This window comes from Salvelinus sp. IW2-2015, linkage group LG23 (genome assembly GCF_002910315.2).
Source record: "Salvelinus sp. IW2-2015 linkage group LG23, ASM291031v2, whole genome shotgun sequence".
NCBI classification, from domain to species: Eukaryota; Metazoa; Chordata; class Actinopteri; order Salmoniformes; family Salmonidae; genus Salvelinus; species Salvelinus sp. IW2-2015.
In genome coordinates this window covers 3527667-3554050 of record NC_036863.1, presented here as the reverse complement: position 1 = coordinate 3554050, position 26384 = coordinate 3527667, and the positions used below count along the sequence as shown (strand labels likewise).

The 26384-nt window shown below is 42.9% G+C and overlaps 1 protein-coding gene and 1 pseudogene across 1 annotated transcript; one reads left to right on the top strand and one right to left on the bottom strand.

Annotated features, from left to right (window-relative positions):
* Nucleotides 1–8619: 8619 nt before the first annotated feature.
* LOC111951027 (glutaredoxin domain-containing cysteine-rich protein 2) lies at nt 8620–26112 on the bottom strand. The gene is made up of 3 exons (XM_023968996.2): nt 25665–26112; nt 9958–10197; nt 8620–9322 (listed from the first exon to the last, which is right to left on the bottom strand). The coding sequence occupies exons 1-3, from the start codon at nt 26016–26018 to the stop codon at nt 9146–9148; spliced, it is 771 nt and encodes a 256-aa protein (XP_023824764.1). The 5' UTR covers nt 26019–26112; the 3' UTR covers nt 8620–9145.
* On the top strand, nt 14019–14883 carry LOC139022843 (uncharacterized; annotated as a pseudogene).
* Nucleotides 26113–26384: the final 272 nt, after the last annotated feature.

Sequence of the window (26384 nt, the reverse complement as noted above, 5' to 3'; positions counted from 1 at the left end):
CCCAGAAGGATTGTGGCTTGTCAATATGCATTTTAGCAAATTCCAGTCTGGATTTTTTATGTTTTTCTTTCAAAAGTGGAGTCCTCCTGGGTCTTCTTCCATGGAGCCCACTTTCGCTCAGAAACTGACGTGCCTTCACCTTAGAGTTRAGCTTGTATCTCTTTGGCCTTGGTTCTTCATTCACACTGTCCTTCTGTTCAATCRGGTGTTGATTTTCCTCTTGCGGRCGCGCCTAGGGAGGTTGGCTACAYTTCCATGGACCTTAAACTTGTTAATAATATTTGCATCTGTTGTCACAGGAACATCAAGCTGCTWGGAGATGGTCTTGTAGCTTTTACCTTTACCATGCTTGTCTATTATTTTCTTTCTGATCTCCTCAGACAAATSTCTCCTTTGCTTTCTCTGGTCCATGTTCAGTGTGGCACACAATGATACCAAACAGCACAGTAACTACTTTTCTCCATTTAAATAGGCCYACTGACTGATTACAAGATTGAAGACGTGTGATACTAATTAAAGAAACAAATTAGTTTGAAATATCACTATATTCCAATTATTTATTATATTTTCTAAGGGGTACTAACAAATGTGTCCAGGCCATTTTAGGATATCATTGTAGAATAAGCAATAATTCATATKTTTTCACAGCTTCTTTGCTTTATTCTATGACATACCAAAGGCATGCAAGTATACAAGATAAAATAGCTTTTAATTGCATCACTTTTCAGGAGGAATTAAGCATTATTTCAATGAGCTGTAAGGGTACCAACAAATTTGAGCACATCTGTATATGTACAGTATACAGTATACAGTATGGACAGCATCTGAATAGGAAAAGTGTGTACAGCAGTAGTTATATAGGATAAGCCATGACTAGAATACAGTAAACACATATAGACTGGGTTAAACAGTACGTAAACATTATTAAAGTAACCAATGCTCAATGACTATGTACATAGGGCAGCAGTCTCTAAGGTGCAGGGTAGAGTAACTGGGTGGTAGCRGGCAAGTGGCAGTGACTAAAGTTCAGGGCAGGGTACTGGGCGGGGGCCTGCTAGTGGTGACTATTTAACAGTCTGATGGCCTGGCGATAGAAGCTGTTATTCAGTCTCTCGGTCCCAGCTATGATACACCTGTACTGACCTCGCCTTCTGGATGGTAGAGGGGTGAACAGGCTGTGGCTCAGGTGGCTGAGGTCCTTGATGATCTTCTTGGCCTTCCTGTGACACCGGGTGCTCTAGATGTCCCGGAGGGCAGGCAGTGTGCCCCTGATGATGCGTTGGGCTGAACGCACCCCCCAGTGTGCCCTGCGGTTTTCAGCGGTGCAGTTGCCGTACCAGGCAGTGARACAGTCCGACAGAATACTCTCAATGGTACATCTATAGAAGCTTGTGAGGATCTTATGGACCAAGCATAATTTCTTCAGCCCCCTGAGGTTGAAGAGGTTGTATCTTCTTCACCACACTGTGTGTGTGAAGGGGCTATTTCAAGTCCTCAGTGATGTGCACGCCAAGGAACTTGAAAGCTTTTGACCATTAACACTGCAGCCCTGTCAATGTGGATGGGGGCATGCTCTCTCTGCCGACTCCTGTAGTCCAAGCTTCTTCATTTTGTTGATGTTGAGGGAGAGGTAATTTTCCTGTCTCGTCGTTGTTGGTAATCAGGCTTAYCACTGTTGTGTCGTCAGCAAACGTAATGGTTGAGTTAGAGACGTGCGTGGCCAGTCAGTCATGGGTGAACAGGAAGTACAGYAGGGGGCTGAGCACGCACCCTTGTGGGACCCACGRGTTGAGGATCAGCATGGTGGAGGTGTTGTTGCCTACCTTCACCACCTGAGGTCGGCCTGTCAGGAAGTCTAGGACCTAATTGCACAGAGGGGTTTAAACCCATGGACTTGAGCTCAGTGATGAGCTTGAAGGGCACTGTGGAATTGAAGGCTGAGCTGTAGTCGATGAACAGCTTTCTTACTTAGGCATTCCTCTTGTCCAMGTGGGATAGGGCATTGTGCATTGTAACGGTGATTGCGTCATCAGTGGATCTGTGGGGCTGTATGGAAATTCTAGTGGGTCTACTCCAGGGTGTCTGGGATGATGGTGCTGATGTGAGCCATGACCAGCCTTTCAAAGCATTTTATGGCTACTGATGTGAGTCATTTAGACAGGTTACCTTGGCATTCTTGGGCATAGGGACTATGGTGGTCTGCCTGAAACATGTAAGTATTACAGACTGGGTCAGGGAGAGGTTGAACATGTCAGTGAAGACACTTGCCAACTGGTCAGCAGATGCTCTGAGTAAGCGTCCTTTCCCCAGGGCCTTGTAAATGTGAGTTATCTTACACAGTGTTGGAACTGTCCATGGTGCTGATCATGGTGCAATAACACCAAATAGAGTCTTTAAGAAATATCATACTGTAGTAGAGAAAAACAACATGGCAGGAAAATAAACCCCCTGAACATACGCATTAGGAGCACCTACAAAGCATTAGGAACACCTGCTCTTTCCATGACATAGACTGACCAGGTGAAACCAGGTGAAAGTTATGATCACTTATTGATGTCACTTGTTAAATCCACTTCAATCCGTGTAGATGAAGGGGAGGAAACAGGTTAAAGAAAGATTTTAAAGACAATTGAGACATGGATTGTGTATGTGTGCCATTCAGAGGGTGAATGCGCAAGACAATATTTAAGTACCTTTGAACGAGGTATGGRAATGGTAAGTGCCAGGTGCACCGATTTGGTGTCAAGAACTGCAATGCTGCTGGGTTTTTCACGGTCAACAGTTTCCCGTGTGTATCAAGAATGTTCCACCACCCAAAGAACATCCAGTGGTGGGAAGCATTGGAGTCAGCATGGGCCAGRATCCTTGTGGAATGCTTTTGACACCTTATAGAGTCCATGCCATGACGAATTGAGGCTGTTATGAGGGTAAAAGGGAGGGGTGCAATGCAATATTAGGAAGGTATTCTTAATGTTTTGTACACTCATTGTATATTCCAGGTACAGTATATGGAATATGTCTACCTTCAAGATCTATACTGAACAAAAATATAAACGCAACATGCAATAATTGAATAGATTTTACAGAGTTACAGTTAATATTAGAAAATCAGTCAYTTGAAACAAATTAATTAGGCCCTAATCTATAGATTTCACATGACCGGGCAGGGGCGCAGCTGTGAGTGGGCCTGGGAGGACAGAGGCCCACCCCCTGGGGAGCCAGGTCCAGCCAATCAGAATTAGTTTTTGTCACACAAAAGGGCTTTATTACAGACAGAAATACTTCTCAGTTTCATCAGCTGTCCGGGTGGCTMGTCTCAGACAATCACGCAGGTGAAGAAGTCAGATGTGGAGGTCCTGGGCTGGTGTGGTTACACGTGATCTACAGATGTAAAGCCAGTTGAACGRACTGCCAAATTCTCTTAAACGACATTGGAGGAGGCTTATGGTAGATAAATTAACATTCAATTCTATGGTAACAGCTCTGGTGGACATTCCCGCAGTCAGCATGCCAATTGCACGCTCCCTCAAAAATMTWGCCATCTGTGGRATTGTGTTGTGTGACAAAACTGCACATTTTAGAGTGACCTTATATTGTCCCCAGCACAAAGTGCACCTYTGTAATGTTCATGCTGTTTAATCAGCTTCTTGATTTGCCACACCTGTCAGGTGGATGGATTATCTTGTCAAAGGAGAAATGCTCACTAACAAGGATGTAAACAAATGTGTGCACAAAATTTGAACTAAGCTTTTTGTGCGTATGTYAAATGTCTAGGACCTTTTATTTCAGCTAATGAAACATGGGAGCAACAGTTTACATGTTGTGTTTATATTTTTGTTCAGCATAGTTAGYCAAACTGATGTGAACAGTAATATACTCTCAATGAGACATATTACATAATGATGAAGGTCCTGACATGAGGAGATATCAGGTAGGGTTAAATGGCTGGAATCCGGTTACTGAGATTGGCCAGAATTTTTTCATGCKAAACCACTCCCTTTTCCCGGGATAAATAACTGRGAGAAACCGGTAAATTATCATTAAAAAAAATTATATGAACAGCAAGGCGTGAAATGGAACTGTTCAATTATATGTGATGTCTAAATCTGTCTTCTCTACGGCCTCTGCATGATGAATCATCAACACTCAGGGTGGGGACAGACACATCTCAGTATGGAGCGCAGTTCACAATGCATGTAGACCTATCACCTCATGCTAACTRTTTTTATTTTACCTTTATTTAACTAGGCAAGTAAGTTAAGAACAAATTCTTATTTACAATGACGGCCTACCCCGGACGATGCTGGGCCAATTGTGCACCGCACTCACGGCCAGATYTGATGCAGCCMGGATTCGAACCAGGGACTGCAGTGATGCCTCTTGCACTGAGATGCAGTGCCTTAGACCGCTGCACACCACTCGGGAGGCCTACCTTCTTGTGACAGGTAGGCCTACATTTGCTGCAGCATAGCCTACGCAACAGTAATATAAAGACTGAATGTGTGTCTAATTTACCCATCTCCATCTGGCTTTCAGGGCTCACCATGTTTTTACATTGTAAAGATTTTAAAAATGTTATTGTAGCTGCAGAGTACTAAAACACTTGAATATCGTTGCTTTAAAACAGTGTACGCGCAAGCACTCTCTCGCAGTCTTTCTTTTTCTCTCTCCATCAACCTCATACAAATTGCATCCAAAATGGGTAATTCTGTTCTAGATTGATATATAACCCTATACAGTATATAGATGTCCTAGTCTATGCAGTATTAGCCTTATATTTAGCTAATAAATGAAGAGTTATGCATAATAAGCTTCTAACTTATAGTCGCTGTCTCTTGTGCAATACGCAAGCACCTGTGCTCCACGTGCCTCTCAAAAAYAATTCCTTAGCTCTTGGAGTCCCATGCAGGWAAAGCTAGACTAGAATAGCTTMCTGGACATAAWWWWWWWWTTGCATTTCTTATACCAATATAATATTAGAAGAAGAATGCAAGCTCTTTTTTTCTGAATGTGGAATACAGCAGCCAATAGAGCTCACGGATYGTTTAAAAGAAGAGCAAACGTGCCATGGCGGTAGGCTACAGAAGATATTAATGCAGACCCAACCATTCAATCTTTGTGAAGAGAAGTGAAAGACTTCTGCATCTAATGACGGCCTTTCAGGTTATGTCAATATAGGACTCGTTTTACTGTGCATATAGATACTTTTGTACCTGTTTCCTCCAGCATCTTCACAAGGTCCTTTGCTGTTGTTCTGTGATTGATTTACACTTTTCGCACCATCTCTAGGAGACAGAACGCGTCTCCTTCTTGAGCGGTATGACGMCAGAGTGGTCCCATGGTATTGTTTGTACAGATGAACGTGGTACCTTCAGGCTTTTGGAAATTGCTCCGAAGGATGAACCAGACTTGTGGAGGTCTACAATTATCTTTCTGAGGTCTTGGCTGATTTCTTTTGATTTTCCTATGATGTCAAGCAAAGAGGCACTGAGTTTGAAGGTAGACCTTGAAATACATCCACAGGTACACCTCAAAAAAAAAATGTCACTCTTTACGCGATGAGCAATGCAGAGAACACTGGAAGAAGAATTATAATTGTATTACCGTAGTGAATTATTGTAAAGTTTGTTTGTGTCAATTAATCCCTTAAGGGATGAGTTGCCAATTGGCGATTTMACACGAAAATACAATTTTATTAATTKATTAATTKATTCATTGTAATGTTGTAGYCCGCATGTTTTGCACCAGAATCTCATGTTCTCTCCGTGCTTTATCATGGTTTGAACTATGTGCATAATTCCAGTCCATCTAATACAGTATAACACAATACAYTACGGTAATACAGTTCACATCCAAAGAGATTAGCCTACTGGAGCTAGTTTCATTTATTTACCCAAGAGAGCATATAACAAGCTACATCTATGGGCTTTCTGTTTTTTTGTTGTGTGAATGTGCAGTAGCCTATATCATATATGTATTGGATAACGGCAAAATCATTTGGGCTTTTTTGGACTTGGGCTCATTAAATGTCATTCATGTATGGCTCATCAGGCTCAGATAGCATCAGGTTTTACTTTTCATGCTGATCAAAGCTCCAGACATTTCTAWGTTTTATAATGCTTTTGAATGACACTTCCGGTTTTGGCGGGAAATACAGGGTTACCCCGGGTTGGAACATTTGTAAAATAATATCAGGTGACTTGTTGTCATGTAGGCCTACACATCGAACACTTTCCTATCAGTGGAGGCTGCTGAGAGGAGGATGGCTCATAATAATGTCTCGAACGGAGTGAATGGAATGGAATCAAACGTGTGTTTTTTATGTGTTTGATGCCATGCCATTCACTCCATTCCTGCCATAAAACTCCATTCCAGCCATTATTATGAGCCATCCTCCCCTCAGCAACCTCCATTGTTTCCCATGTAGCCTAGACGTTCATGAATAAAYAAGTACTTTACCTAACCAACAGTCTTTTTGTCTCAAAATTGCATTCATGGGAACTTGGTGTTCTGCCAATAAAGTAGTTCCTCACCAGCAGTGAAGAGGTTAAACACTAGTGGCTATCATACCTGTGTTGTGTATCGCGGTGGGAAAATCTATAAATATGGCCACCTCTCAGGCAGCGAAGCACAAACAATTAACCGGGGAGCAGGCTAGCCCTCTGATCTCTCCACCATACTRGTTCTGACATCATAAAGAGACCTGTCAAAATGTTGGCGCTACCCTCGCTCTCTCTGCCCTCCTGTGTTGTCATTTTGCGCAACTGAAGCTGCCTAACTAGACAAAGTTGGATGTTTGAAAATCCACTTCTTCAAAGCAGAAGCCAAGTCTGACAGGCACTGGTTTCTGTACAGTCCCTTTTTGCATTTCAAGATGGAGTGGATTTACAGTAATTTACAGTTGCTTCAGACATTTATGATCAACATTTATCCTCCAGATTTGACCATTTCAGGGGGAAAACGTGACTAGTTTGAATCCTRGGGATGTTCAGAGTACCTTTCTCAACTGCTTGGATAATGTACAGTTTATGTGTGTAGCCATTTGCATTCCACAATACTAGGTGGATTATACTCTGGATAACACAGAGGTTATGTCACCCAAAGAGTGGCTATGAGGAAATCATTATGAGAAATATATTCAGTTGTATACTGATAGATCTTTTCTTATTCTCAGCTTCCTCAAACAGTAGGCCTACAAGTTCAAGGGCTGCGTAGCCTATTACGGTATCACYACATGTCATGTAACAGCATCATGTAACCACATCATGTACCTTGTAACAACAAACTTAACACCATATCGGTCTAATGTAACAACAAATAGTTAAGGGTGTGCTGTGGTTCGTYTTGCTATCAGTGTTGAATTACTGACTGTTATTTTCAATTGCTCTGATTCGCTGGGATCCTCAGAAGACCACTGTGGACAAAATGAAAGGAGAACCACCAAGACAGAGGTCAATCTAATGAGCGCTATATCTGCTGGATGAAAACGGCCGCAAGCCAAAAGGTCAAAGTTGTGTGTACAGCAAACAACAAACAAGGCCTCAGAGGACTATCATAAGAAACAAAAGGGACAAAAAAAATTATCCAAGAAACTAGTCTGAGCGGAGTCTCTTTGGCCACATTCCAGCACAAACAARACCATGTTTACATTTTCAGTACATTCTGAAGTCTTTTTAATAACAAGCCATCTTAACATGGGTCATTTGAAACTTTGCTTCACACGTGCATAAGCTATCTGATTATCACCAGTGATGAGGGAGGCTGTAAACTTGTGAATATTTACCCACTTCACACTTTTCTATGTGTGAATAAGGAAGGTGTTGCATACACATAGTTTAGCCGATTGAGAACAGAAGGAAACCCTCACAAATAGAGCATAAAGACATCTTCCCATGTTTGGTTATAAACAGACTACATTTGGAGAGAAAAAACTCCATATAATGACTGGAAATTATTCATGAATGTTCAAATGAATTGGAATAACTTGGAATGTGAAATGAGCAGCACAGTTCACGAATGCACACAGCACATGAACCCAAGCGATCTACCATCTGATGAGAGATTTCCAGCTGCCAGTATTCCTGTTCTGATATGAAAGGCTGAGGGTTGAACCTCGCAGGGTTATTGAAGCTAGCGCTCCATGCCGCAGGATGGATCCATGTAAGAGCAGCAACTCAAAGCTTTGATGCAGTACTATCCCCCACCCCACACAGGAGATGAGAGAGAACGAACYAGACCAGCTCTTTGGAAAAAGAGAGGAAAGAAAGCATTATTGTGACTATGGTAAAGTATGTGTTCAGCTGAGATAAAGCCAAAAAGAAAGCCACAGCAACAACTGTATATCTGCTAACTTCTCTCAGGGATATTTGCTGAATCACTCATCATGTATCTCCATTTTATACTAGTAAAAACAGAAGGCTATACATTTGGGGGTATACACATAGAAATAGAATGAATAGAACGGGCTTGGAACCTCTAACCCTGGCAATTTGAATGGACACCCATTCTATTAATTATGTTTCTATAAGTATAAGTAGATTCCTTCATTGACTAAWAAGAAGAGCCAATGAAAATAAGGCATGTGTCCATTTTATTCATTCTCACCAAGACAACTCTGGAAGCAATTACCTCAGCATTAGGAAGATAAAACACTAATTCATTTCTTTCTACCTCCAGAGCTGCCCAAAAGCCTCTCCATAATTTATTGAAAGTCTTCCCCTCTCTCCAAATGAAAGCATCAATTAGCCTTATATATAGGCCTAACATGGGAGATAAAAGCGGTTTTCTCTCTGGRGAATGTGGGGATGATAGGACAGCTTCCCTTGTGGATAAAATGCAATGGTTTTACATTATTTTAATTAAAATGATAAGTCATCATGAAACCAGTTGGAAGTTCATGTTATCTTTGCAGAGACTCAGATGCACCACCTACCACCAATAGAGTGATTTTGTTGTCTTATCATGTGTCTTTGTTCTCTATGGTTCAGCCAGCTGCACGTATGGTAGCCTCCTTCCCTTCCAACAATTGGATTCTGATTCCTTACAAAAACATATGCAGTGCTCCCATAACCATCATAACCATTTTATATTACAGTGCTATTACATCAGGAGAGACAATGGGCACACACACAGCCAGTGATTGGTGTTATTTGGAACAGGACTGGCACCTCTCCAGTCCATCAGGGTAGCAGGCCTGGCATCGCAGCACACTGATAGACTCATTGAAGCGGTTGGCCAGCATGGACAGCTTACTGCCATGGCATAGAGAGCAGGGGGCACTGCCCGAACCTCCACAATGCTGGCAGTCAGACACTGCATCCTGCTGGAGGCACACACACATACACACAGTGTCACTAACAACCCAGAGAAGCACTGCCACCCATGTCAACTCATATGACATATCATTACTAATGAATCCAACAAAATGGTAGAAAAGTACAAGTCAAAAAAAGATGACCTGGGTCCAAACAGAGAATGTTAAAAAGGCAACGAAGAGAGAGAGAAAAAATGAAATATTAGAACATATGGAGAGGCAGAGGAAATGAGACCTAAATTGAAAGAAAGAGAGACGGTGGGAGGAGGGGGGAGGAAGATGGAGTGAGAGCGAAGAAGAGGGAGAGGGGGGGAGCGAGGAGGCAGGGGGAGTTGGGTGTGGAGCGGGGGAGAGGGGAAGGGGGAGAGAGACGGAGAGCGAGAGGGGGGAGAGGGGGGAGGGGGAGAGAGAGGGGGAGAAAGAAGCAGAGAGTGCAACTGGCAATCAGTTGAAGAAGCGACCATGGGGAATTACTGAGAGTATCCCGGCTCATAAATGGCAGCAGAGAAATTGAGTAGTCATCACTATCTGCGCAGTCGGTAGGCAGAGACGGGAGACCATGTGGTTAGAGAAAGACAGAGAAGGGGATAGCATTGCTGAAGCATATTAACACGGTGCAAGGTGTTCTGGTCAGGCATTTTTACCCCGTCCTGTCGATGGGTGCTCTGCTCCTCCCCGTCCTGTGGGTGTGTGCTCTGCTCCTCCCCGTGAGCACAGAGGGCGTTGGGCCTCCTCTTGCCCCCTCTGTTACGCCCCTGTGAGTTCTCGTCCACTCCCCCCGGGGTCTGAGGATGTCGCCCCGTTCCTTCTTCCCTCCGAGGGGCCCGGATGATCCGCAGATTGCTGGTGTAGATTATTATCTTTCCGAAGTCCAATACTGAAGACTAGAGGGCAAACAAAAAGCATGGTCATGGTCTTTGATGTGRATTACTTAGTACAAAGTAGTTGATGTCTCTTTGTTAACAACAGAGGCGTCGCTCCTAATGGCCGGTGATTTTAATGCAGGAAAACTGAAATCCATTTCACCTKATTTCTACCACCATGTCACCTGTGCAATTTGAGGGGTGAAAAAACTCTAGATCACCTTCACTCCATACATAGAAACGCATACAAAGCTCTCTCTCATCCTCCATTTGGCAAATCTGACAATAACTCTATCCTCCGGATTCCTGCTTACAAGCTAAAACTCATACAGGAAGTACCAGTGACATGCTCAATACGGAAGTGGTCCGATGAAGTGGATGCTAAGCAACAGGATTGTTTCACTAGCACAGACTGGAATATGTTCTGAGACTCATCTGAAAGCATTGAGGAGTACCACATCAGTCACTGGCTTTATTAATAAGTTCATCGACAACGACGTCRCAACAGTGACCGTACGTACTTATCCCAACCAGAAGCCATGGATTAAAGGCAACATCCACACTGAGCTAAAGGCTAGAGCTGCCGCTTTCAAGGAGTGGGACACTAACCTGAGCGTTTATAAGAAGTCCCGCTACGCTCTCTGACGAACCATCAAACAAGCAGAGCGTCAATACAGGACTAAAATCGAATCATACTACACAGGCTCTGATGCTCATTGAATGTAGCAGGGCTTCAAACAAGATGCCCAGTTACATGAGCACACCAGACTAAATGCCTTCTATGCTCACGTCGTGGCAAGCAACACTGAACCATGCGTAAGACTGTGATCACGCACTCCGTAGCCAATGTGAGCAAGACCTTGAAACAAGTTAACATTCACAAGGCCGTAGGGCCAGATGGATTACCAGGATGAGTACTCAGAGCACCCACTGACCATCTGGCAAGAGTCTTCACTAATATTTTCAACCTCTCTCTGACCCAGTCTGTAATACCTACATGTTTCAAGCAGACCACCATAGTCCCTGTGCCCAAGAACTCCAAAGGTAACCTGCCTAAATTACTATTGCCTCTTAGCAATCACATCTGTAGCCATGAAATGTTTTGAAAGGCTGGTCATGGCTCACATCAACACCATCATCCCAGACACCCTGGACCCACCCTCATTTGCATACTGCCCCAACATACCGACAGATGATGCAATCTCTATTGCACTCCACACTACCATTTCCCACTTGGACAAAAGGAACAGCTACATGAGAATGCTGGTCATTGACTACAACTCAGCATTCAACACAATAGTGCCCTCCAAGTTCATCACTAAGTTAAGGACCTGGGACTGGGACTGAACACCTCCCTCTGCAACTGGATCCTGGACTTCCTGACGGGAAGCCACCAGGTGGTGAGGGTAGACAACAACAGATCTGCCACGCTGACCGTCAACACGGGGCCCCTTAGAGGTGCGTGCCTAGTCCCCTCAAGTACTCCCTGTTCACCCACGATCGTGTGGGTACGACTCCAACACCATCATTAAGTTTGTCGACAACACAATGGTGGTAGGACTGATCACTGACGACGATGAGACAGCCTATAGGAAGGAGGCCAGAGACCTGGCTGTGTAGTGCCAGGACAACAACCTCTCCCTCAACATCAGCAAGACAAAGGAGCTGATTTTGGACTACAGGAAAAGGAGGACCGAGCACGCCACCATTCTCATCAACGGGGCTGTAGTGGCGCAGGTTGAGAGCTTCAAGTTCCTTGGTGTCCACATCACTGATCTATCATGGTCCAAACACACCAACACAGTTGTGAAGAGGGCACAACAACGCCTCTTCCCACTCAGGAGGCTGAAAATATTTGGCATAGGCCCTCAGATCCTCCAAATGTTTTAGACCTGCACCATTGAGAGCATCTTGACTTGCTGCATCACTGCTTGGTATGGCAACTGCTTGGCATTCGACTGCACGGCGCTACAGAGGGTAGTGCATACGGCGCAGTACATCACTGGAGTCGAGCTCCCTGCCATCCAGGACCTTAAAACCAGGCGGTGTCAGAGGAAGGCCAAAAAATTGTGAAAGACTCCAGCCTTCTAAGTCATAGAATTAAAATATGGCGCCGACAGATAGGGGCAGCTGTGCTTCTAGCTCCTATGCAACTTTGCAGTATTTTGTTATTTTATGTATTATTTCTGACATTATTAGCCCAGACATTTTTTTGTGTTATTACATACAACTGGAAATAACTTTGGGATATCAGATCGGCGGTAACTCACCGGCATTACCAGCATTACGACCAGGAATACGACTTTCCCGAATTGGATCCTTTGTTCGTACTCCCCAGGGCAATTGAACTGATTCCAGAGGCTGATCCAAAATACAGCCAGCGGAGAAGAGGTATTTGGAGTGGACTCTTAGTCCGACTCAGGAGGCGCGCACACCACCAACCGCTTCCGAGTATATTACTCGCTAATGTTCAGTCTCTGGATAATAAAGTTGACGAGCTCAGGGCGAGGATCTCCTTCCAGAGAGACATCAGGGATTGTAACATACTCTGTTTCATGGAAACATGGCTCTCTCAGGATATACTGTTTGTGTCCGTACAGCCAGTTGGGTTCTCAGTTCATTGCGCAGACAGGAATAAAGATCTCCCCGGAAGAAGTGCGGGGGTGTATGTTTCATTATTAACTAATCATGGTGTGATTGTGATAACATACAGAAATCCAAGTCCTTTTGTTCACCCGATCTAGAATACCGCAAAATCAAATGCCGACCGTATTACCTCCCAAGAGAATTCTCTTCGGTTATAGWCACAGCCGTGTATATTTCCCCTCAAGCCAATACCACGACGGCCCTCAAAAAACTACACTGGACGCATTTATTGTAGCCAGGGATTTTAACAAACCTAATCTTAGGAAAACGCTACCAAAGTTCTACCAACACAATGACTGTAGCACTCGCTCTGAGAAAACATTGGACCACTGCTACTCAACTTTTCAAAATGTCTACAACGCCCTCCTCCGCCCCCCTCTCTTTGGCAAATCTGATCACGACTCCATTTAGCTCTTCCCTTCCTATAGTCAGGAACTCAAACAGGAAGTACCGTGCTACAGAGTATTCAATGCTGGTCTGACCAACCGGAGTCCATGCTTCAAGATTGTTTTGATCACGTGGACTGGGATATGTTCTGGGTAGCCTCTGAGAATAATATTGACAAATACACGGATATGGTAACTGAGTTTATCAGGAAATGTATATTAGATGTTGTACCCACTGTGACTATTAATTAAAACATACCCAAACCAGAAACCGTGGATAGATGGCAGCATTRGCACAAAACTGAAAGCATAAACCTCCAAAGGATAGAATTTGTAGATAATTGGCCCTCTTTCTGGGACTCACCCACAAACAGAACCAAGCCTGGCCTGTTGAGGAATGACGTACTCCATCCTAGCTGTAGGGGTGCTCTCATCTTATCTACAAACATAGACAGGGCTCTAACTCCCCTAGCTCCACAATGAAATAGGGTGCAGGCCAGGCAGCAGGCTGTTAGCCAGCCTGCCAGCTTAGTGGGGTCTGCCACTAGCACAGTCAGTGTAGTCAGCTCAGCTATCCCCATTGAGACCGTATCTGTGCCTCGACCTAGGTTGGGCAAAACTAAACATGGCGGTGTTCGCCTTAGCAATCTCACTAGAATAAAGACCTCCTCTATTCCTGCCGTTATTGAAAGAGATCGTGATACCTCACATCTCAAAATAGGGCTACTTAATGTTAGATCCCTCACTTCAAAGGCAGTTATAGTCAATGAACTAATCACTGATCAGAGATGAGATGCTTGAGATGCAGAGATGCTTGTTCTAGGTTCCAAGAAACAAAGAGATCTTCTGTTGAATCTGACAATTAATCTTGATGGTTGTAAAGTRGTCTCAAATAAAACTGTGAAGGACCTCGGCGTTACTCTGGACCCTGATCTCTCTTTTGACGAACATATCAAGACTGTTTCAAGGACAGCTTTTTTCCATCTACGTTAACATTGCAAAAATCAGAAACTTTCTGTCCAAAAATGATGCAGAAAAATTAATCCATGCTTTTGTTACTTCTAGGTTAGACTACTGAAATGTTCTACTTTCCGGCTACCCGGATAAAGCACTAAATAAACTTCAGTTAGTGCTAAATACGGCTGCTAGAATCCTGACTAGAACCAAAAACAACAAAAAAAGATTTGATCATATTACTCCAGTGCTAGCCTCCCTACACTGGCTTCCTGTTAAGGCAAGGGCTGATTTCAAGGTTTTACTGTTAACCTACAAAGCGTTACATGGGCTTGCTCCTACCTATCTTTCCGAGTTGGTCCTGCTGTACATACCTACACGTATGCTACGGTCACAAGACGCAGGCCTCCTAATTGTCCCTAGAATTTCTAAGCAAACAGCTGGAGGCAGGGCTTTCTCCTATAGATCTCCATTTTTATGGAATGGTCTGCCTACCCATGTGAGAGACGCAGACTCGGTCTCAACTTTTACGTTTTTACTGAAGACTCATCTCTTCAGTGGGTCATATGATTGAGTGTAGTCTGGCCCAGGAGTGTGAAGGTGAACGGAAAGGCTCTGGAGCAACGAACCGTCCTTGCTGTCTCTGCCTGGCCGGTTCCCCTCTCTCCACTGGGATTCTCTATCTCTAACCCTATTACAGGGGCTGAGTCACTGGCTTACTGGTGCTCTTTCATGCCATCCCTAGGAGTGGTGCGTCACTTGAGTGGGTTGAGTCACTGACGTGATCTTCCTGTCTGGGTTGGCGCCCCCCCTTGGGTCGTGCCGTGGCGGAGATCTTTGTGGGCTATACTCGGCCTTGTCTCAGGATGGTAAGTTGGTGGTTGAAGATATCCCTCTAGTGGTGTGGGTGCTGTGCTTTGGCAAAGTGGGTGGGGTTATATCCTTCCTGTTTGGCCCTGTCCGGGGGTATCATCGGATGGGGCCAGAGTGTCTCCTGACCCCTCCTGTCTCAGCCTCCAGTATTTATGCTGCAGTAGATTATGTGTCAGGGGGCTAGGGTCAGTTTGTTATATCTGGAGTACTGTCTTATGCAAATGAATTACTTAAAAATCATACCATGTGATTTTCTGGATTTTTGTTTTAGATTCCGTCTCTCACAGTTGAAGTGTACCTATGATAAAAATGACAGACCTCTACATGCTTTGTAAATAGGAAAACCTGCAAAATCGTCAGTGTATCAAATACTTGTTCTCCCCACTGTAGATACACTGCTCAAAAAAATAAAGGGAACACTAAAATAACACATCCTAGATCTGAATGAATGAAATATTCTTATTAAATACTTTTTCCTTTACATAGTTGAATGTGCTGACAACAAAATCACACAAAAARTATCAATGGAAATCAAAGTGATCAACCCATGGAGGTCTGGATTTGGAGTCACACTCAAAATTAAAGTGGAAAACCACACTACAGGCTGATCCTGTAGCTTCAATACCGATTTCCGATTGTTATGAAAACTTGAAATCGGCCCTAATTAATCGGCCATCCKGATTAATCGGTCGACCTCTATTCTTAATATCATTCCTTTACTTTAGATCTGTGTGTATTGTGTGTGTTGTTGTGAAATTGTTAGATATTACTTGTTAGATATTACTGCACTGTAAGAGCTAGAAAGACAATCACACCCGCAATAATATCTGCTAAACATGTGTATGTGACCGATACAATTTAATTTGATTTCTTTCTGCTACCGCACGGCAAGAAGCATTGACCCTTTTTTGCACTAACTTTTTGGCCTCATCACATTGGCTGCTGCTACTATTTTCCATCTGTCACTGTATTCCTAGTTATATGTACATATCTACCTGAATTACCTCGTACTCAGGGGCGGACTGGCCATCTGGCATTTCGGGCAAATGACAGATAGGCTGGTAAATTTTTTGCCTAGTGGGCCTGTCTAAGCTAGTTCTTTTTGCACAAAATTATCCTGATCTTGCTAATAATGGGGCCTGTCATGCCAAATAGCCCCCCCCCCCGCATCACAATGGGATTTAATGAGTTAGCAGACTCCACTGATTTAGTTATACATCTGTCATATTGGGGTGTCTAGCTATAAATTAAACCTGATCAATCAAATGGATAGGTGTAAGCAATTTTGGTAATTCCAAATGCCCTTAACTAGGTGTCTGTGCAGACAAAGAGAGAGGGGGGGAGAAAGTAAGAAAGAAAGGATGAAAGTAAGAGAGGGAGAGAGAGGTGGGAAAAGAGTGGAAGACAGAGAGAGAGATGAAGAGAGAGAAACAGAGAGAGAAAGACAGCAGTGGAAATGTACTTAGACTTGAATATTTCAACAACCCTTCTCTTCCAACTTGTTAGGCAATCATATGTACCTACGGGGGAAGGATGGCCAGCTACACAGGAGGGTGATCTTTACTAAGGAGGAGGAGGCCGTGCTGACCGAGATGCACGCTGGCCATGTTGGAGTGAAGCGCATTATTTTTTATTTAAAAACAATTATAATTACCCCCTTTTTCTCCCCAATTTCGTGGTATCCAATTGGTAGTAGTTACTGTCTTGTCTCATCGCTGCAACTCCCATACGGACTCGGGAGAGGCGAAGGTCGAGAGCCATGCGTCCTCCGAAACACATCACAACCAAGCCGCACTGCTTCTTGACACAATGCACATCCAACGCGGAAGCCAGCCACACCAATGTGTCGGAGGAAACACCGTACTCCTGGCCACRTGGTCAGCGTGCACTGCGCCCGGCCCGCCACAGGAGTCGCTAGTGCGCGATGAGACAAGGATATCCCTGCCGGCCAAACCCTCCCTAACCCGGACAACGCTGGGCCAATTGTGCGCCGCCCCATGGGCCTCCCGGTCGCGGCCGGCTGCGACAGAGCCTGGGCTCAAACCCAGAATCTCTGGTGGCACAGCTAGCACTGCGAGGCTGTGCCTTATACCACTGCGGCAACCGGGAGGCCCATGAAGTGCATGATTGCCAAATTCTTCTGATGGGGAATTGTCAAGGAGCTGGGCAAATGAAATAACCTTTTGTTTATCAATCACATTCTATTATATCTGAATTTATTATAATTTCAATGAATGTCATATCAGAGAGTACACAATGTTTCAATTTGGCACTTTTTGCTTAAAGGTCAGTACCCTGTCTAGCCTGCCAAAAGTTTGAGAGGGTGAAGACTGTGGCACCGGAGTTGAAGCCCATCAAAGTTGTTTCACCATGGCACATGATTGGTATGTGTCCCAATTCAAATTTTGCCCTGATATGTTGTTTTGTAATGGTTGCTTTACTTGACCACAGCAGAGTTCAATATTATAGCACGTGTGTGTGTGTCAGTATGCTTACAAATATGAAAATCTGCATTCTGTATGACACAGATACGGGTTGGGAATAAAGTAATCTTCTCTCTAACACTTCAAATGTTAGTGATGGACCTCATCGGACCCTTCACGAAATCCAGAAATGGCAACAGCTGGTGTCTGCCGGCGACTGATCACTTTACCAAGTGGGTGACGGCAATACCCATTAAGGTCAGTAAAGGAAGAGTATGTGCTTAACTCTAAATTCCCTTCTATAACCCATTAAAAGGGTGATTGGAACCAAAAATAGATATTTGTTTTGTATGATACCCATCAAGTACGAGACTGGCGAGGCCACCTCCAAGGCAATGATAGACATCTTCAACATCCACYGTTCTCCTGAGGTCATCTTGAGTGACCGAACGCTGGAACAAGGTARGGATGTTATAGGTTATATTCTGTCACCAATGGTTTGTTTTATTTATTATTTACTATTAGTTTTTTGTTTTTCCATGGTACATAATCTGACATATTTCAATATCTTACATTGTCAATTGATATCCCTTTCCTATCCTCTCCTCCAGGTTTGGTGAATGGACCAACCAGACCCTCAAGACTGCCATGGGCAAGTACCTAAATTGGTACCAGGAAGGGTGGGCGAACAACCTGAAGGTAATTCTCACACAACAACAGCATCCAGCCCGCTAACGAGTTTGGACGCAAGCCGCAGCTGTTGACRGAGGTAAACAATGCAATTGTATATACAGTTATTGTATTTACTGTAGTCTTTCAAATTTGTGATGAGACTTAGTGTTGTTGTTTGTCTATTGCTATWTTTGTAAAACGTACTTTCAGATCACTGAAACCCCACCTGATGTGGTGGAAGTTGTCGAACCAGATCAGAACGCCTTCGAMGACCACCTTCGGACAAGGATTTAGAAGGATGTGGAGGTTTTTGACCAGGTAAAAATGATTGTCTGCTGTTAATTTATTTTCTGGCCCTGCAAGAGATATGTAAGTAATGTATTTGTAATATGAAATATAATTGCATTTATTCCTGTTATCAATCAAGGTGAGACTGAACATGGACAAAGCGCAGGAGAAACAGAAGGAGAGCTACCAGAGCAGAATCAAAAAGGGGACCAAGTGCTACTACATCCAGGTGAATTACTTGGTTTGGAAGAAGGACGAAAGGAAGGCGAGACCTAGGAAACCTCGCTGCTCTTTCGTTCTAGCTGGGGTCACCATCTGAGTGAATTGTAAAAATGTCAGACTAACTATTTGCATTTGATAACAAAATAACATGAAGCTAGTTTGATTTTCCATAACACTGAAATGTTTATCTTTGTCATCTTAGGGTTAACCTCGGTGGAAGCCAACGAGCAGTTGGACCAGTTGGAGCAGTTGGACGGTCGACCACTGGAAGCATTGACACCCTACACTTCGTTGAAGCCCAATAGACAAGGRATGTTAAGCTTTGGTTGCCATTCGAGAAAGCAAGAAATCGTAGTTATACTGAGCTTATAAAAATGTATCTCTTCAATTTACCTCTCCAAATGACTTTAGGACCATCGACTGTCCGAGTCCCCCAGGAGGTACAGTGGCAAGAAAAAGTATGTGAACCCTTTGGAATTACCTAGATTTCTGCATAAATTGGTCATACAATTTGATCTGTAATTCATCTAAGTCACAACAATAGACAAACATAGTGTGCTTAAACTAATAACACACAAATTATTGTATTTTTCTTGTCTATATTGAATACATGATTTAAATATTCAGTGTAGGTTGTAAAAAGTATGTGAACCCCTACTGACTTCTCCAAAAGCTAGTCGGAGTCAGGAGTCAGCTAACCTGGAGTCCAATCAATGGGACGAGATTGGAGATGTTGGTTAGAGCTGCATTGCCCTATAAAAAACATTCACAAAATTTGAATTTGCTATTCACAGGAAGCATTGCCTGATGTGAACCATACCATACCTTGAACAAAAGAGATCTCAGAAGACCTAAGGTTAAGAATTGTTGACTTAATGCTGGAAATAGTTACAAAAGTATATCTAAAAGCCTTGAAGTCCACGGTAAGACAAATAGTCTATAAATGGAGAAAGTTCAGCACTGTTGCTACTATCCCTAGGAGTGGCCATCCTGCAAAGATGACTGCWAGAGCACAGCGCTGAATGCTCAATGAGGTTAAGAGTGTCAGCTAAAGACTTGCAGAAATCTCTGGAACATGCTAACATCTATGTTGACGATTCTACGATACGTAAAACACTTAACAAGAATGGTGTTCATGGGAAGACACCACGGAAGAAGCCACTGCTGTTAAAAAAACATTGCTGCACATCTGAAGTTTGCAAAAGTACACCTGGATGTTCCACAGTGCTACTGGCAAAGTATTCTGTGGACAGATGAAACTACAGTTGAGTTGTTTGGAAGGAACACACAACACTATGTGTGGAGGAAAAAATGCACAGCACAGCAACATCATATTCTCATCCCAACTGTAAAGTATGGTGGAGGGAGCATCATGGTTTGGGGCTGCTTGGCTGCCTCAGGGCCTGGACAGCTTGCTATCATCGATGGAAAAATGAATTCCCAAGTTTATCAAGACATTTTACAGGAGAATGTTACGCTATCTGTCCGCCAATTGCAGCTCAACAGAAGTTGGGTGATGCAACAGGACAACGACCCAAAACACAGAAGTAAATCAACAACAGAATGGCTTCAAAATAAGAAAATACGCCTTCTGGATTGGCCCAGTCCTGACCTCAACCCGATTGAGATGCTGTGGCATGACCCCCAGAGCAGTTCAGACCAGACTTCCCAAGAATATTGCTTAACTGAAACAGTTTTGTAAAGAGGAATGGTCCCAAATTCCTCCTTACCGTTGTGCAGGTTTGATCCGCAACTATAAAAAACGTTTGGTTGAGGTTATTTCTGCCAAAGGAGGGTCAACCAGTAATTAAGGGTTCACATACTTTTCCCACCCTGCACTTTGAATMTTAACACAGTGTGTTCAATAAAGACATGAAAATGCATTATTGTTTGTGTGTTATTAGTTTAAGCAGACTGTGTTTGTCMATTGTTGTGACATAGATGAAGTTCAGATCAAATTGTATGACCAATTTATGCAGAAATCCAGGTATTTCCAAAGGGTTCACATACTTTTTCTTGCCACTGTATCCCATCCACCAGAACCAGTGAATTCGGATCAGTCTGATTCACTGTGCTCTGAGTCAAGGGTGGGACCAGCTTGATGTCTATACCTTCCAAAAGTCCTGAAAAGTACATACAGTTGAAGTCGGAAGTTTACATACACCATAGCCAAACACATATAAACTCAGATTTTCACAATTCCTGACGTTTAATCCAAGTAAAAATTCCCTGTTTTAGGTCAGTTAGGATCACCACTTTATTTTAAGAATGTAAAATGTCAGATTAATAGTAGAGAGAATGATTTATTTCAGCTTTAATTTCTTTCATCACATTCCKAGTGGGTSAGAAYRRTACATYCACTCAATTAGTATTTGGTAGCATTGCCTTTAAATTGTTTAACTTGAGTCAAACATTTCAGGTAGCCTTCCACAAGCTTCCCACAATAAATTGGGTGAATTATGGCCCATTCCTCCTGACAGAGCTGGTGTAACTGAGTCAGGTTTGTAGGCCTCCTTGCTCGCACACGCTTTTTCAGTTCTGCCCAKAKATTTTCTATAGYATTGAGGTCAGGGCTTTGTGATGGCCACMCCAAWACCTTGACWTTGTTGTCCTTAYGCCATTTTMCCACAACTTTGGAAGTATGCTTGGGGTCATTGTCCATTTGGAAGACCCATTTYKGACCAAGCTTTAACTTCCTGACTGATGTCTTGAGATGTTGCTTCAATATATCCACATAATTTTCCTGCCTCATGATGCCATCTATTTTGTGAAGTGCACCAGTCCCTCCTGCAGCAAAGCACCCCCACAACATGATGCTGCCACCCCCGTGCTTCACATTTGGGATGGTGTTCTTTGGCTTGCAAGCCTCCCCCTTTTTCCTCCAAACATAACGATGGTCATTATGGCCAAACAGTTCTATTTTTGTTTCATCAGTCCAGAGGACATTTCTCCAAAAAGTACGATCTTTGTCCCCATGTGCAGTTGCAAACTGTATTCTGGCTTTTTTATGGTGGTTTTTGAGAAATGGCTTRTTCCTTGCTAAGCGGCCTTTCAGGTTATGTCGACATATGACTCGTTTTACTGTGGATATAGATACTTTTGTACCTGTTTCCTCCAGCATCTTCACAAGGTCCTCTGCTGTTGTTCTGGGATTGATTTGCACTTTTCGCACCAAAGTACGTTCATCTCTAGGWAACAGAATGCGTCTCCTTCCTGAGATTTTTAAAATATAAATATGAACTTTATCGAACAYAACATACATGTATTGTGTAACATGAAGTCCTATGAGTGTCATCTGATGAAGATCATCAAAGGTTAGTGATTAATTCTATCTCTATTTCTGATTTTTGTGACTCCTCTCTTTGYCRGGAAAAATGGRRMTGTTTTTCTGTGACTTGGCTCTGACCTAACATAATCGTTTGTGGTGCTTTCGTCYTAAAGCCTATTTGAAATCGAACACTGTGGTGGGATTAACAAGAAGTGTATCTTTAAAATGGTGTGAAATACTTCTATGTTTGAGGAATTTTAATTATGGGATTTCTGTTGTTTTGAATTTGGCGCCTTGCACTTTCACTGGCTGTTGTCATATCGATCCCATTAACGCGATCGCAACCAATAGGAAATCGGTGGAGTGGTTAAAAAACTAGTTGTAATGACTCCAACCTAAGTGTATGTAAACTTCCGACTTCAACTGTATTTGTTCCACATTATTCATCGTTGTATACTGGGACCTACAATAGATACATATATATTCAACCACAAGGATGTACTAATGAGCTATGCAAGATATATATTTTTTATCATAATAGAGGACTTCTGAAATTATATTATTTCAGTGTAGATAACAGAAGGGCAGGTTGAAATACAAAACATGACAGCCAGACAAGCCAGTGTTTGAATAAAAAAGATTTGCATATGAATGAAGTGGAAATMTGCTGATTTAGTGATCTGTAAATTAAGTCATTTTAATGTGTCAAGCAGATTACATGTTTTCTTTGCCATTTCCGAAACATAGCAACATTTAAGACATGGATTTCATGGTAACCAAAAGTAGTTCCAAGTTTTATTAGCTAAATAAAACTTGTTTATACAGCAAAATTGTCGCAGAAATCAGCCTTGTTTGCAGAGCGATGATGAAAATAACGTKATTTAGGCTGTAACGATCTCCAAAATTCTATTCAGTACATCATCACACCGTTGACATAGCGACAGACGCTAATAGTTTATCGAATCCCATTGTGACGCAGAGGGGGACACTTTTTGGCATGACAGGCCTCAAGGAAAATAACAGGCCTGTTTTGGGGGCCTCAAGGGAAATAACAGGCCTGTTTTGGGGGCCTCAAGGGAAATAACAGGCCTGTTTTGGGGGCCTCAAGGAAAATAACAGGCCTGTTTTGGGGGCCTCAAGGAAAATAACAGGCCTGTTTTGGGGGCCTCAAGGGAAATAATGGTCCGGTGTGGTAGAAATACCAGGTTTTTGGTCCCAATCTTTGGTCCCAGTCCAACCCTGTTCGTTTTCCTGCACATTGACTCAGTACTGGTACTACTTGTATGAAGCCTAGTTATTGTTACTCATTGTTTATCTATTACTACTTTGAATATTATGTGTTTTACTTTTCTATTATTTCTCTCTACATTATAAGTAAGCATTTCACTGTCAGTCCACACCTGTTGTTTACGAAGCATGCGACTCATAACATTTGAATCGTTTTGATTTGATAGACGGACTTGAATAAAAATMTCTGTTTTAGTGGTTAATACCTGTGTGATAAAATACTAATTTGCTTGTTTACAACGTTTTACTGTCTCTTTTTAAGTGTATTTATTTGCTATTCAGCGGACAACTTGACAACACTCCGAGGGCGTTTGTAAGTGTACAATCACATAAACTTTTTATTGGACTGTGTGATACTTGCCTTAGTCTTTTAGTCTTTTCATTAATAGTAATTTGGAGAAATGTGACATAGTGATAAAAGTAAACATCTTATGCTTTTSGTATTTTGTTCAGTCTGAACTTCACAGGACAGACTAAAGTAAAGACATTTATCCTGACTGGCTCCAGAGAATGAAACACTGAAGAMGTGACTGTTATCTGATCAGCTGATACTTTATTGCTGTATTGCCACAATATTGTACACACATTGAGGTTGGTAAARAACAGCATAAAACAAAAACATTGTTTTGTCCTTCATTTTAACACAGTTTCATAAGCTATAGCCCAACAGCTCATATGGTATAATGAAATGCTTTGCAATTATGCAGAATTAAAATTGTACAGCCTTTTAATTTGCAGGGATGGGCACTCTTGAATGTCTTAATTATAGGCTACCCCGACTTTCTCTGTTTCTTACTTCTATCATATTAGCCATCACTAGGCCTAATAACCACATATTAAACTGCCAATGTACTGTTTGTTCCCTTCAGTTGCTATAGCCATTGTTTTGTTAACCTTCATTAGCTTCCTCTGTAAACGCTGTCACGGCCGTGTGGTTGTTGCTGAGGATCATTAGTAACAGTTGATAATATAAAAAAAGTAATGCAGGGTAATTKAATCGTTATGGACCGGAGCGCAGACCAAGCCATAACAGTTTGAACCCGACGCATGGCTCAATACTTGGTTGTGTCATCCACAGTTCCATGGTTAGTGCAGGCAATAGACGAGGGTATAACCTACTAGTGTACACTATTCTCCCTATTATAATTCWATGTACACTCATCTTCTAACATTACCATGGGTTAAAGAACTGAATGAATCAAACCACCGTTTTCTTTCTTTTGTGTGTAAAGGCTATCCAAACCTGTTTTTATGATTCATAAATACGTTCCTAAACCTAAATAATCAAATAATTTATCTACCAATTGTTGCTTAAATGGAGATGAWTATGCATATATTTAGATGTCTTTTCGTTTATTGATCCCTAATATTCTGAAACCGTTCTCTTAATATATTCTCGTCTGTTGTCAAATTTCTACCTAAAAGGTACTCCGTATTTAAATGGCTGGCTTAAGATAAATAAGTGTACTGAAACCCTATTGAATGGCCAGCAAGTGGGAGGGTTTTCAGAGATTGAATAKATTTTATTCAGAGCTCGCAAGATAGCCACACCTGCAGAGTGCGTTATGTAACTGAATAAGCTAACACGGAACCCAAACCGGCTGCGTGCYTGCGCCATCGTGCATAAATGTATTTTGTCCCCCCACACCAAACACGATCACGACACGCAGGTTAAAATATCAAAACAAACTCTGAACCAATGACATTAATTTGGGGACAGGCTAAAAAGCATTAAACATTTATGGCAATTTAGCCAGCTAGCTTGCACTTGCTAGCTAATTTGTCCTATTTACCTGAAATGCACAAGGTCCTCTACTCCACCAATTAATTCACACATAAAACGGTCAACCGAATCGTTTCTAGTCATTTCTCATCCTTCCAGGCTTTTTCTTCTCTTGACTTTATATMGCAATTGGCAACTTTCATAAATTAGGTGCATTACTGCCACTGACCTCATTCGTCTTCAGTCACCCACGTGGGTATAACCAATGAGGAGATGGCACATGGGTACCTGCTTCTATAAACCAATGAGGAGATGGGAGAGGCAGGACTTGCAGCGCGATCTGCGTCAGAAATAGAACTGACTTCTATTTTAGCCCTTAGCAACGCAGACGCTCGTTGGTGTGCGCGAGCAGTGTGGGTGCAATAATTMAATAATATAGATTTCTACATTTATTTTGCAACGCTCYCGCACGCGARGTGAGTGGTGTAGTAAYRCTGTAAGTCTGAATCTCAAATACTGAGAAGTGAGGAGGAGAAATGYGTGCATTTCCTAAGTCTGAATCGGCCCCTTAGATTCTAATTGGCAAGCAGACACCCACCAGGATAGAAATCATTACTGATCTAAGACGATTAACCATGCATTACAAAAGGCAATGAAAGCAAATAGGGGTGTGGTGAAGGTTGTGTATTGTGCTACAAATCAACAGTTTCATAGCATGGTTTTTCAACCAAGCCACAACTACTCACATTGGGGACTCCCTCCGGTGTATCYCTGTGGGCAGAGGGTCTGTAGTTAGCCCCCCCCCTGTAGACGTTGATCCTCTGGGCCATCAGTCCGGTAGGGGGGTACAGACCCTGGTCCTGCATGTCCTGGAAGCCACAGAGCTGCTCCATCTCCAGGTGTCTGGGCATCTTGTGGCTGTGGAAGCTGTGGGGGTATTTCTCCTCTGGGCTGTCCAGCTCCTGGCCATCCTCGTACACATGCTTCAGCACCCTGCCGCTGACCGACGAGGCCAGCTTGAACCTCACCTTTCTGGGTTTGCTGTCATACAGCTGATCGCTGTCATACCTCTTGTCCAGTTTCCTCTGGAGCTCTTCCATGGTTCTCCTGCTGGAAGATGTGACTTTGAGAATCCGCCTGAGACCCTAAGGACCCTATATACTGTATCTACCTGAACAAGGAGCTGATATGATACGGGAGTGTTCCATGGACTGCTTGAGATCAGCCTACCTCTACCTGCTGTCTGTCTTTAGCTATCACAGCTGAATTATTCAGTGTCAGATCGTATTCACTAAAGGATAATGGGGAAACTGAGACCATATCATCAAATAATCATGTTTGCAGGAGTAGTGGAGTGTTCCTAAAAGCAAGAATTGTGGGCATGGAGCAGAGTGTGAATTACGAGGGGCCCAGGGGGTTCTCAGGCCCCCTGAATGAGACACGAATCCCCCTAAATGCAACAAAGT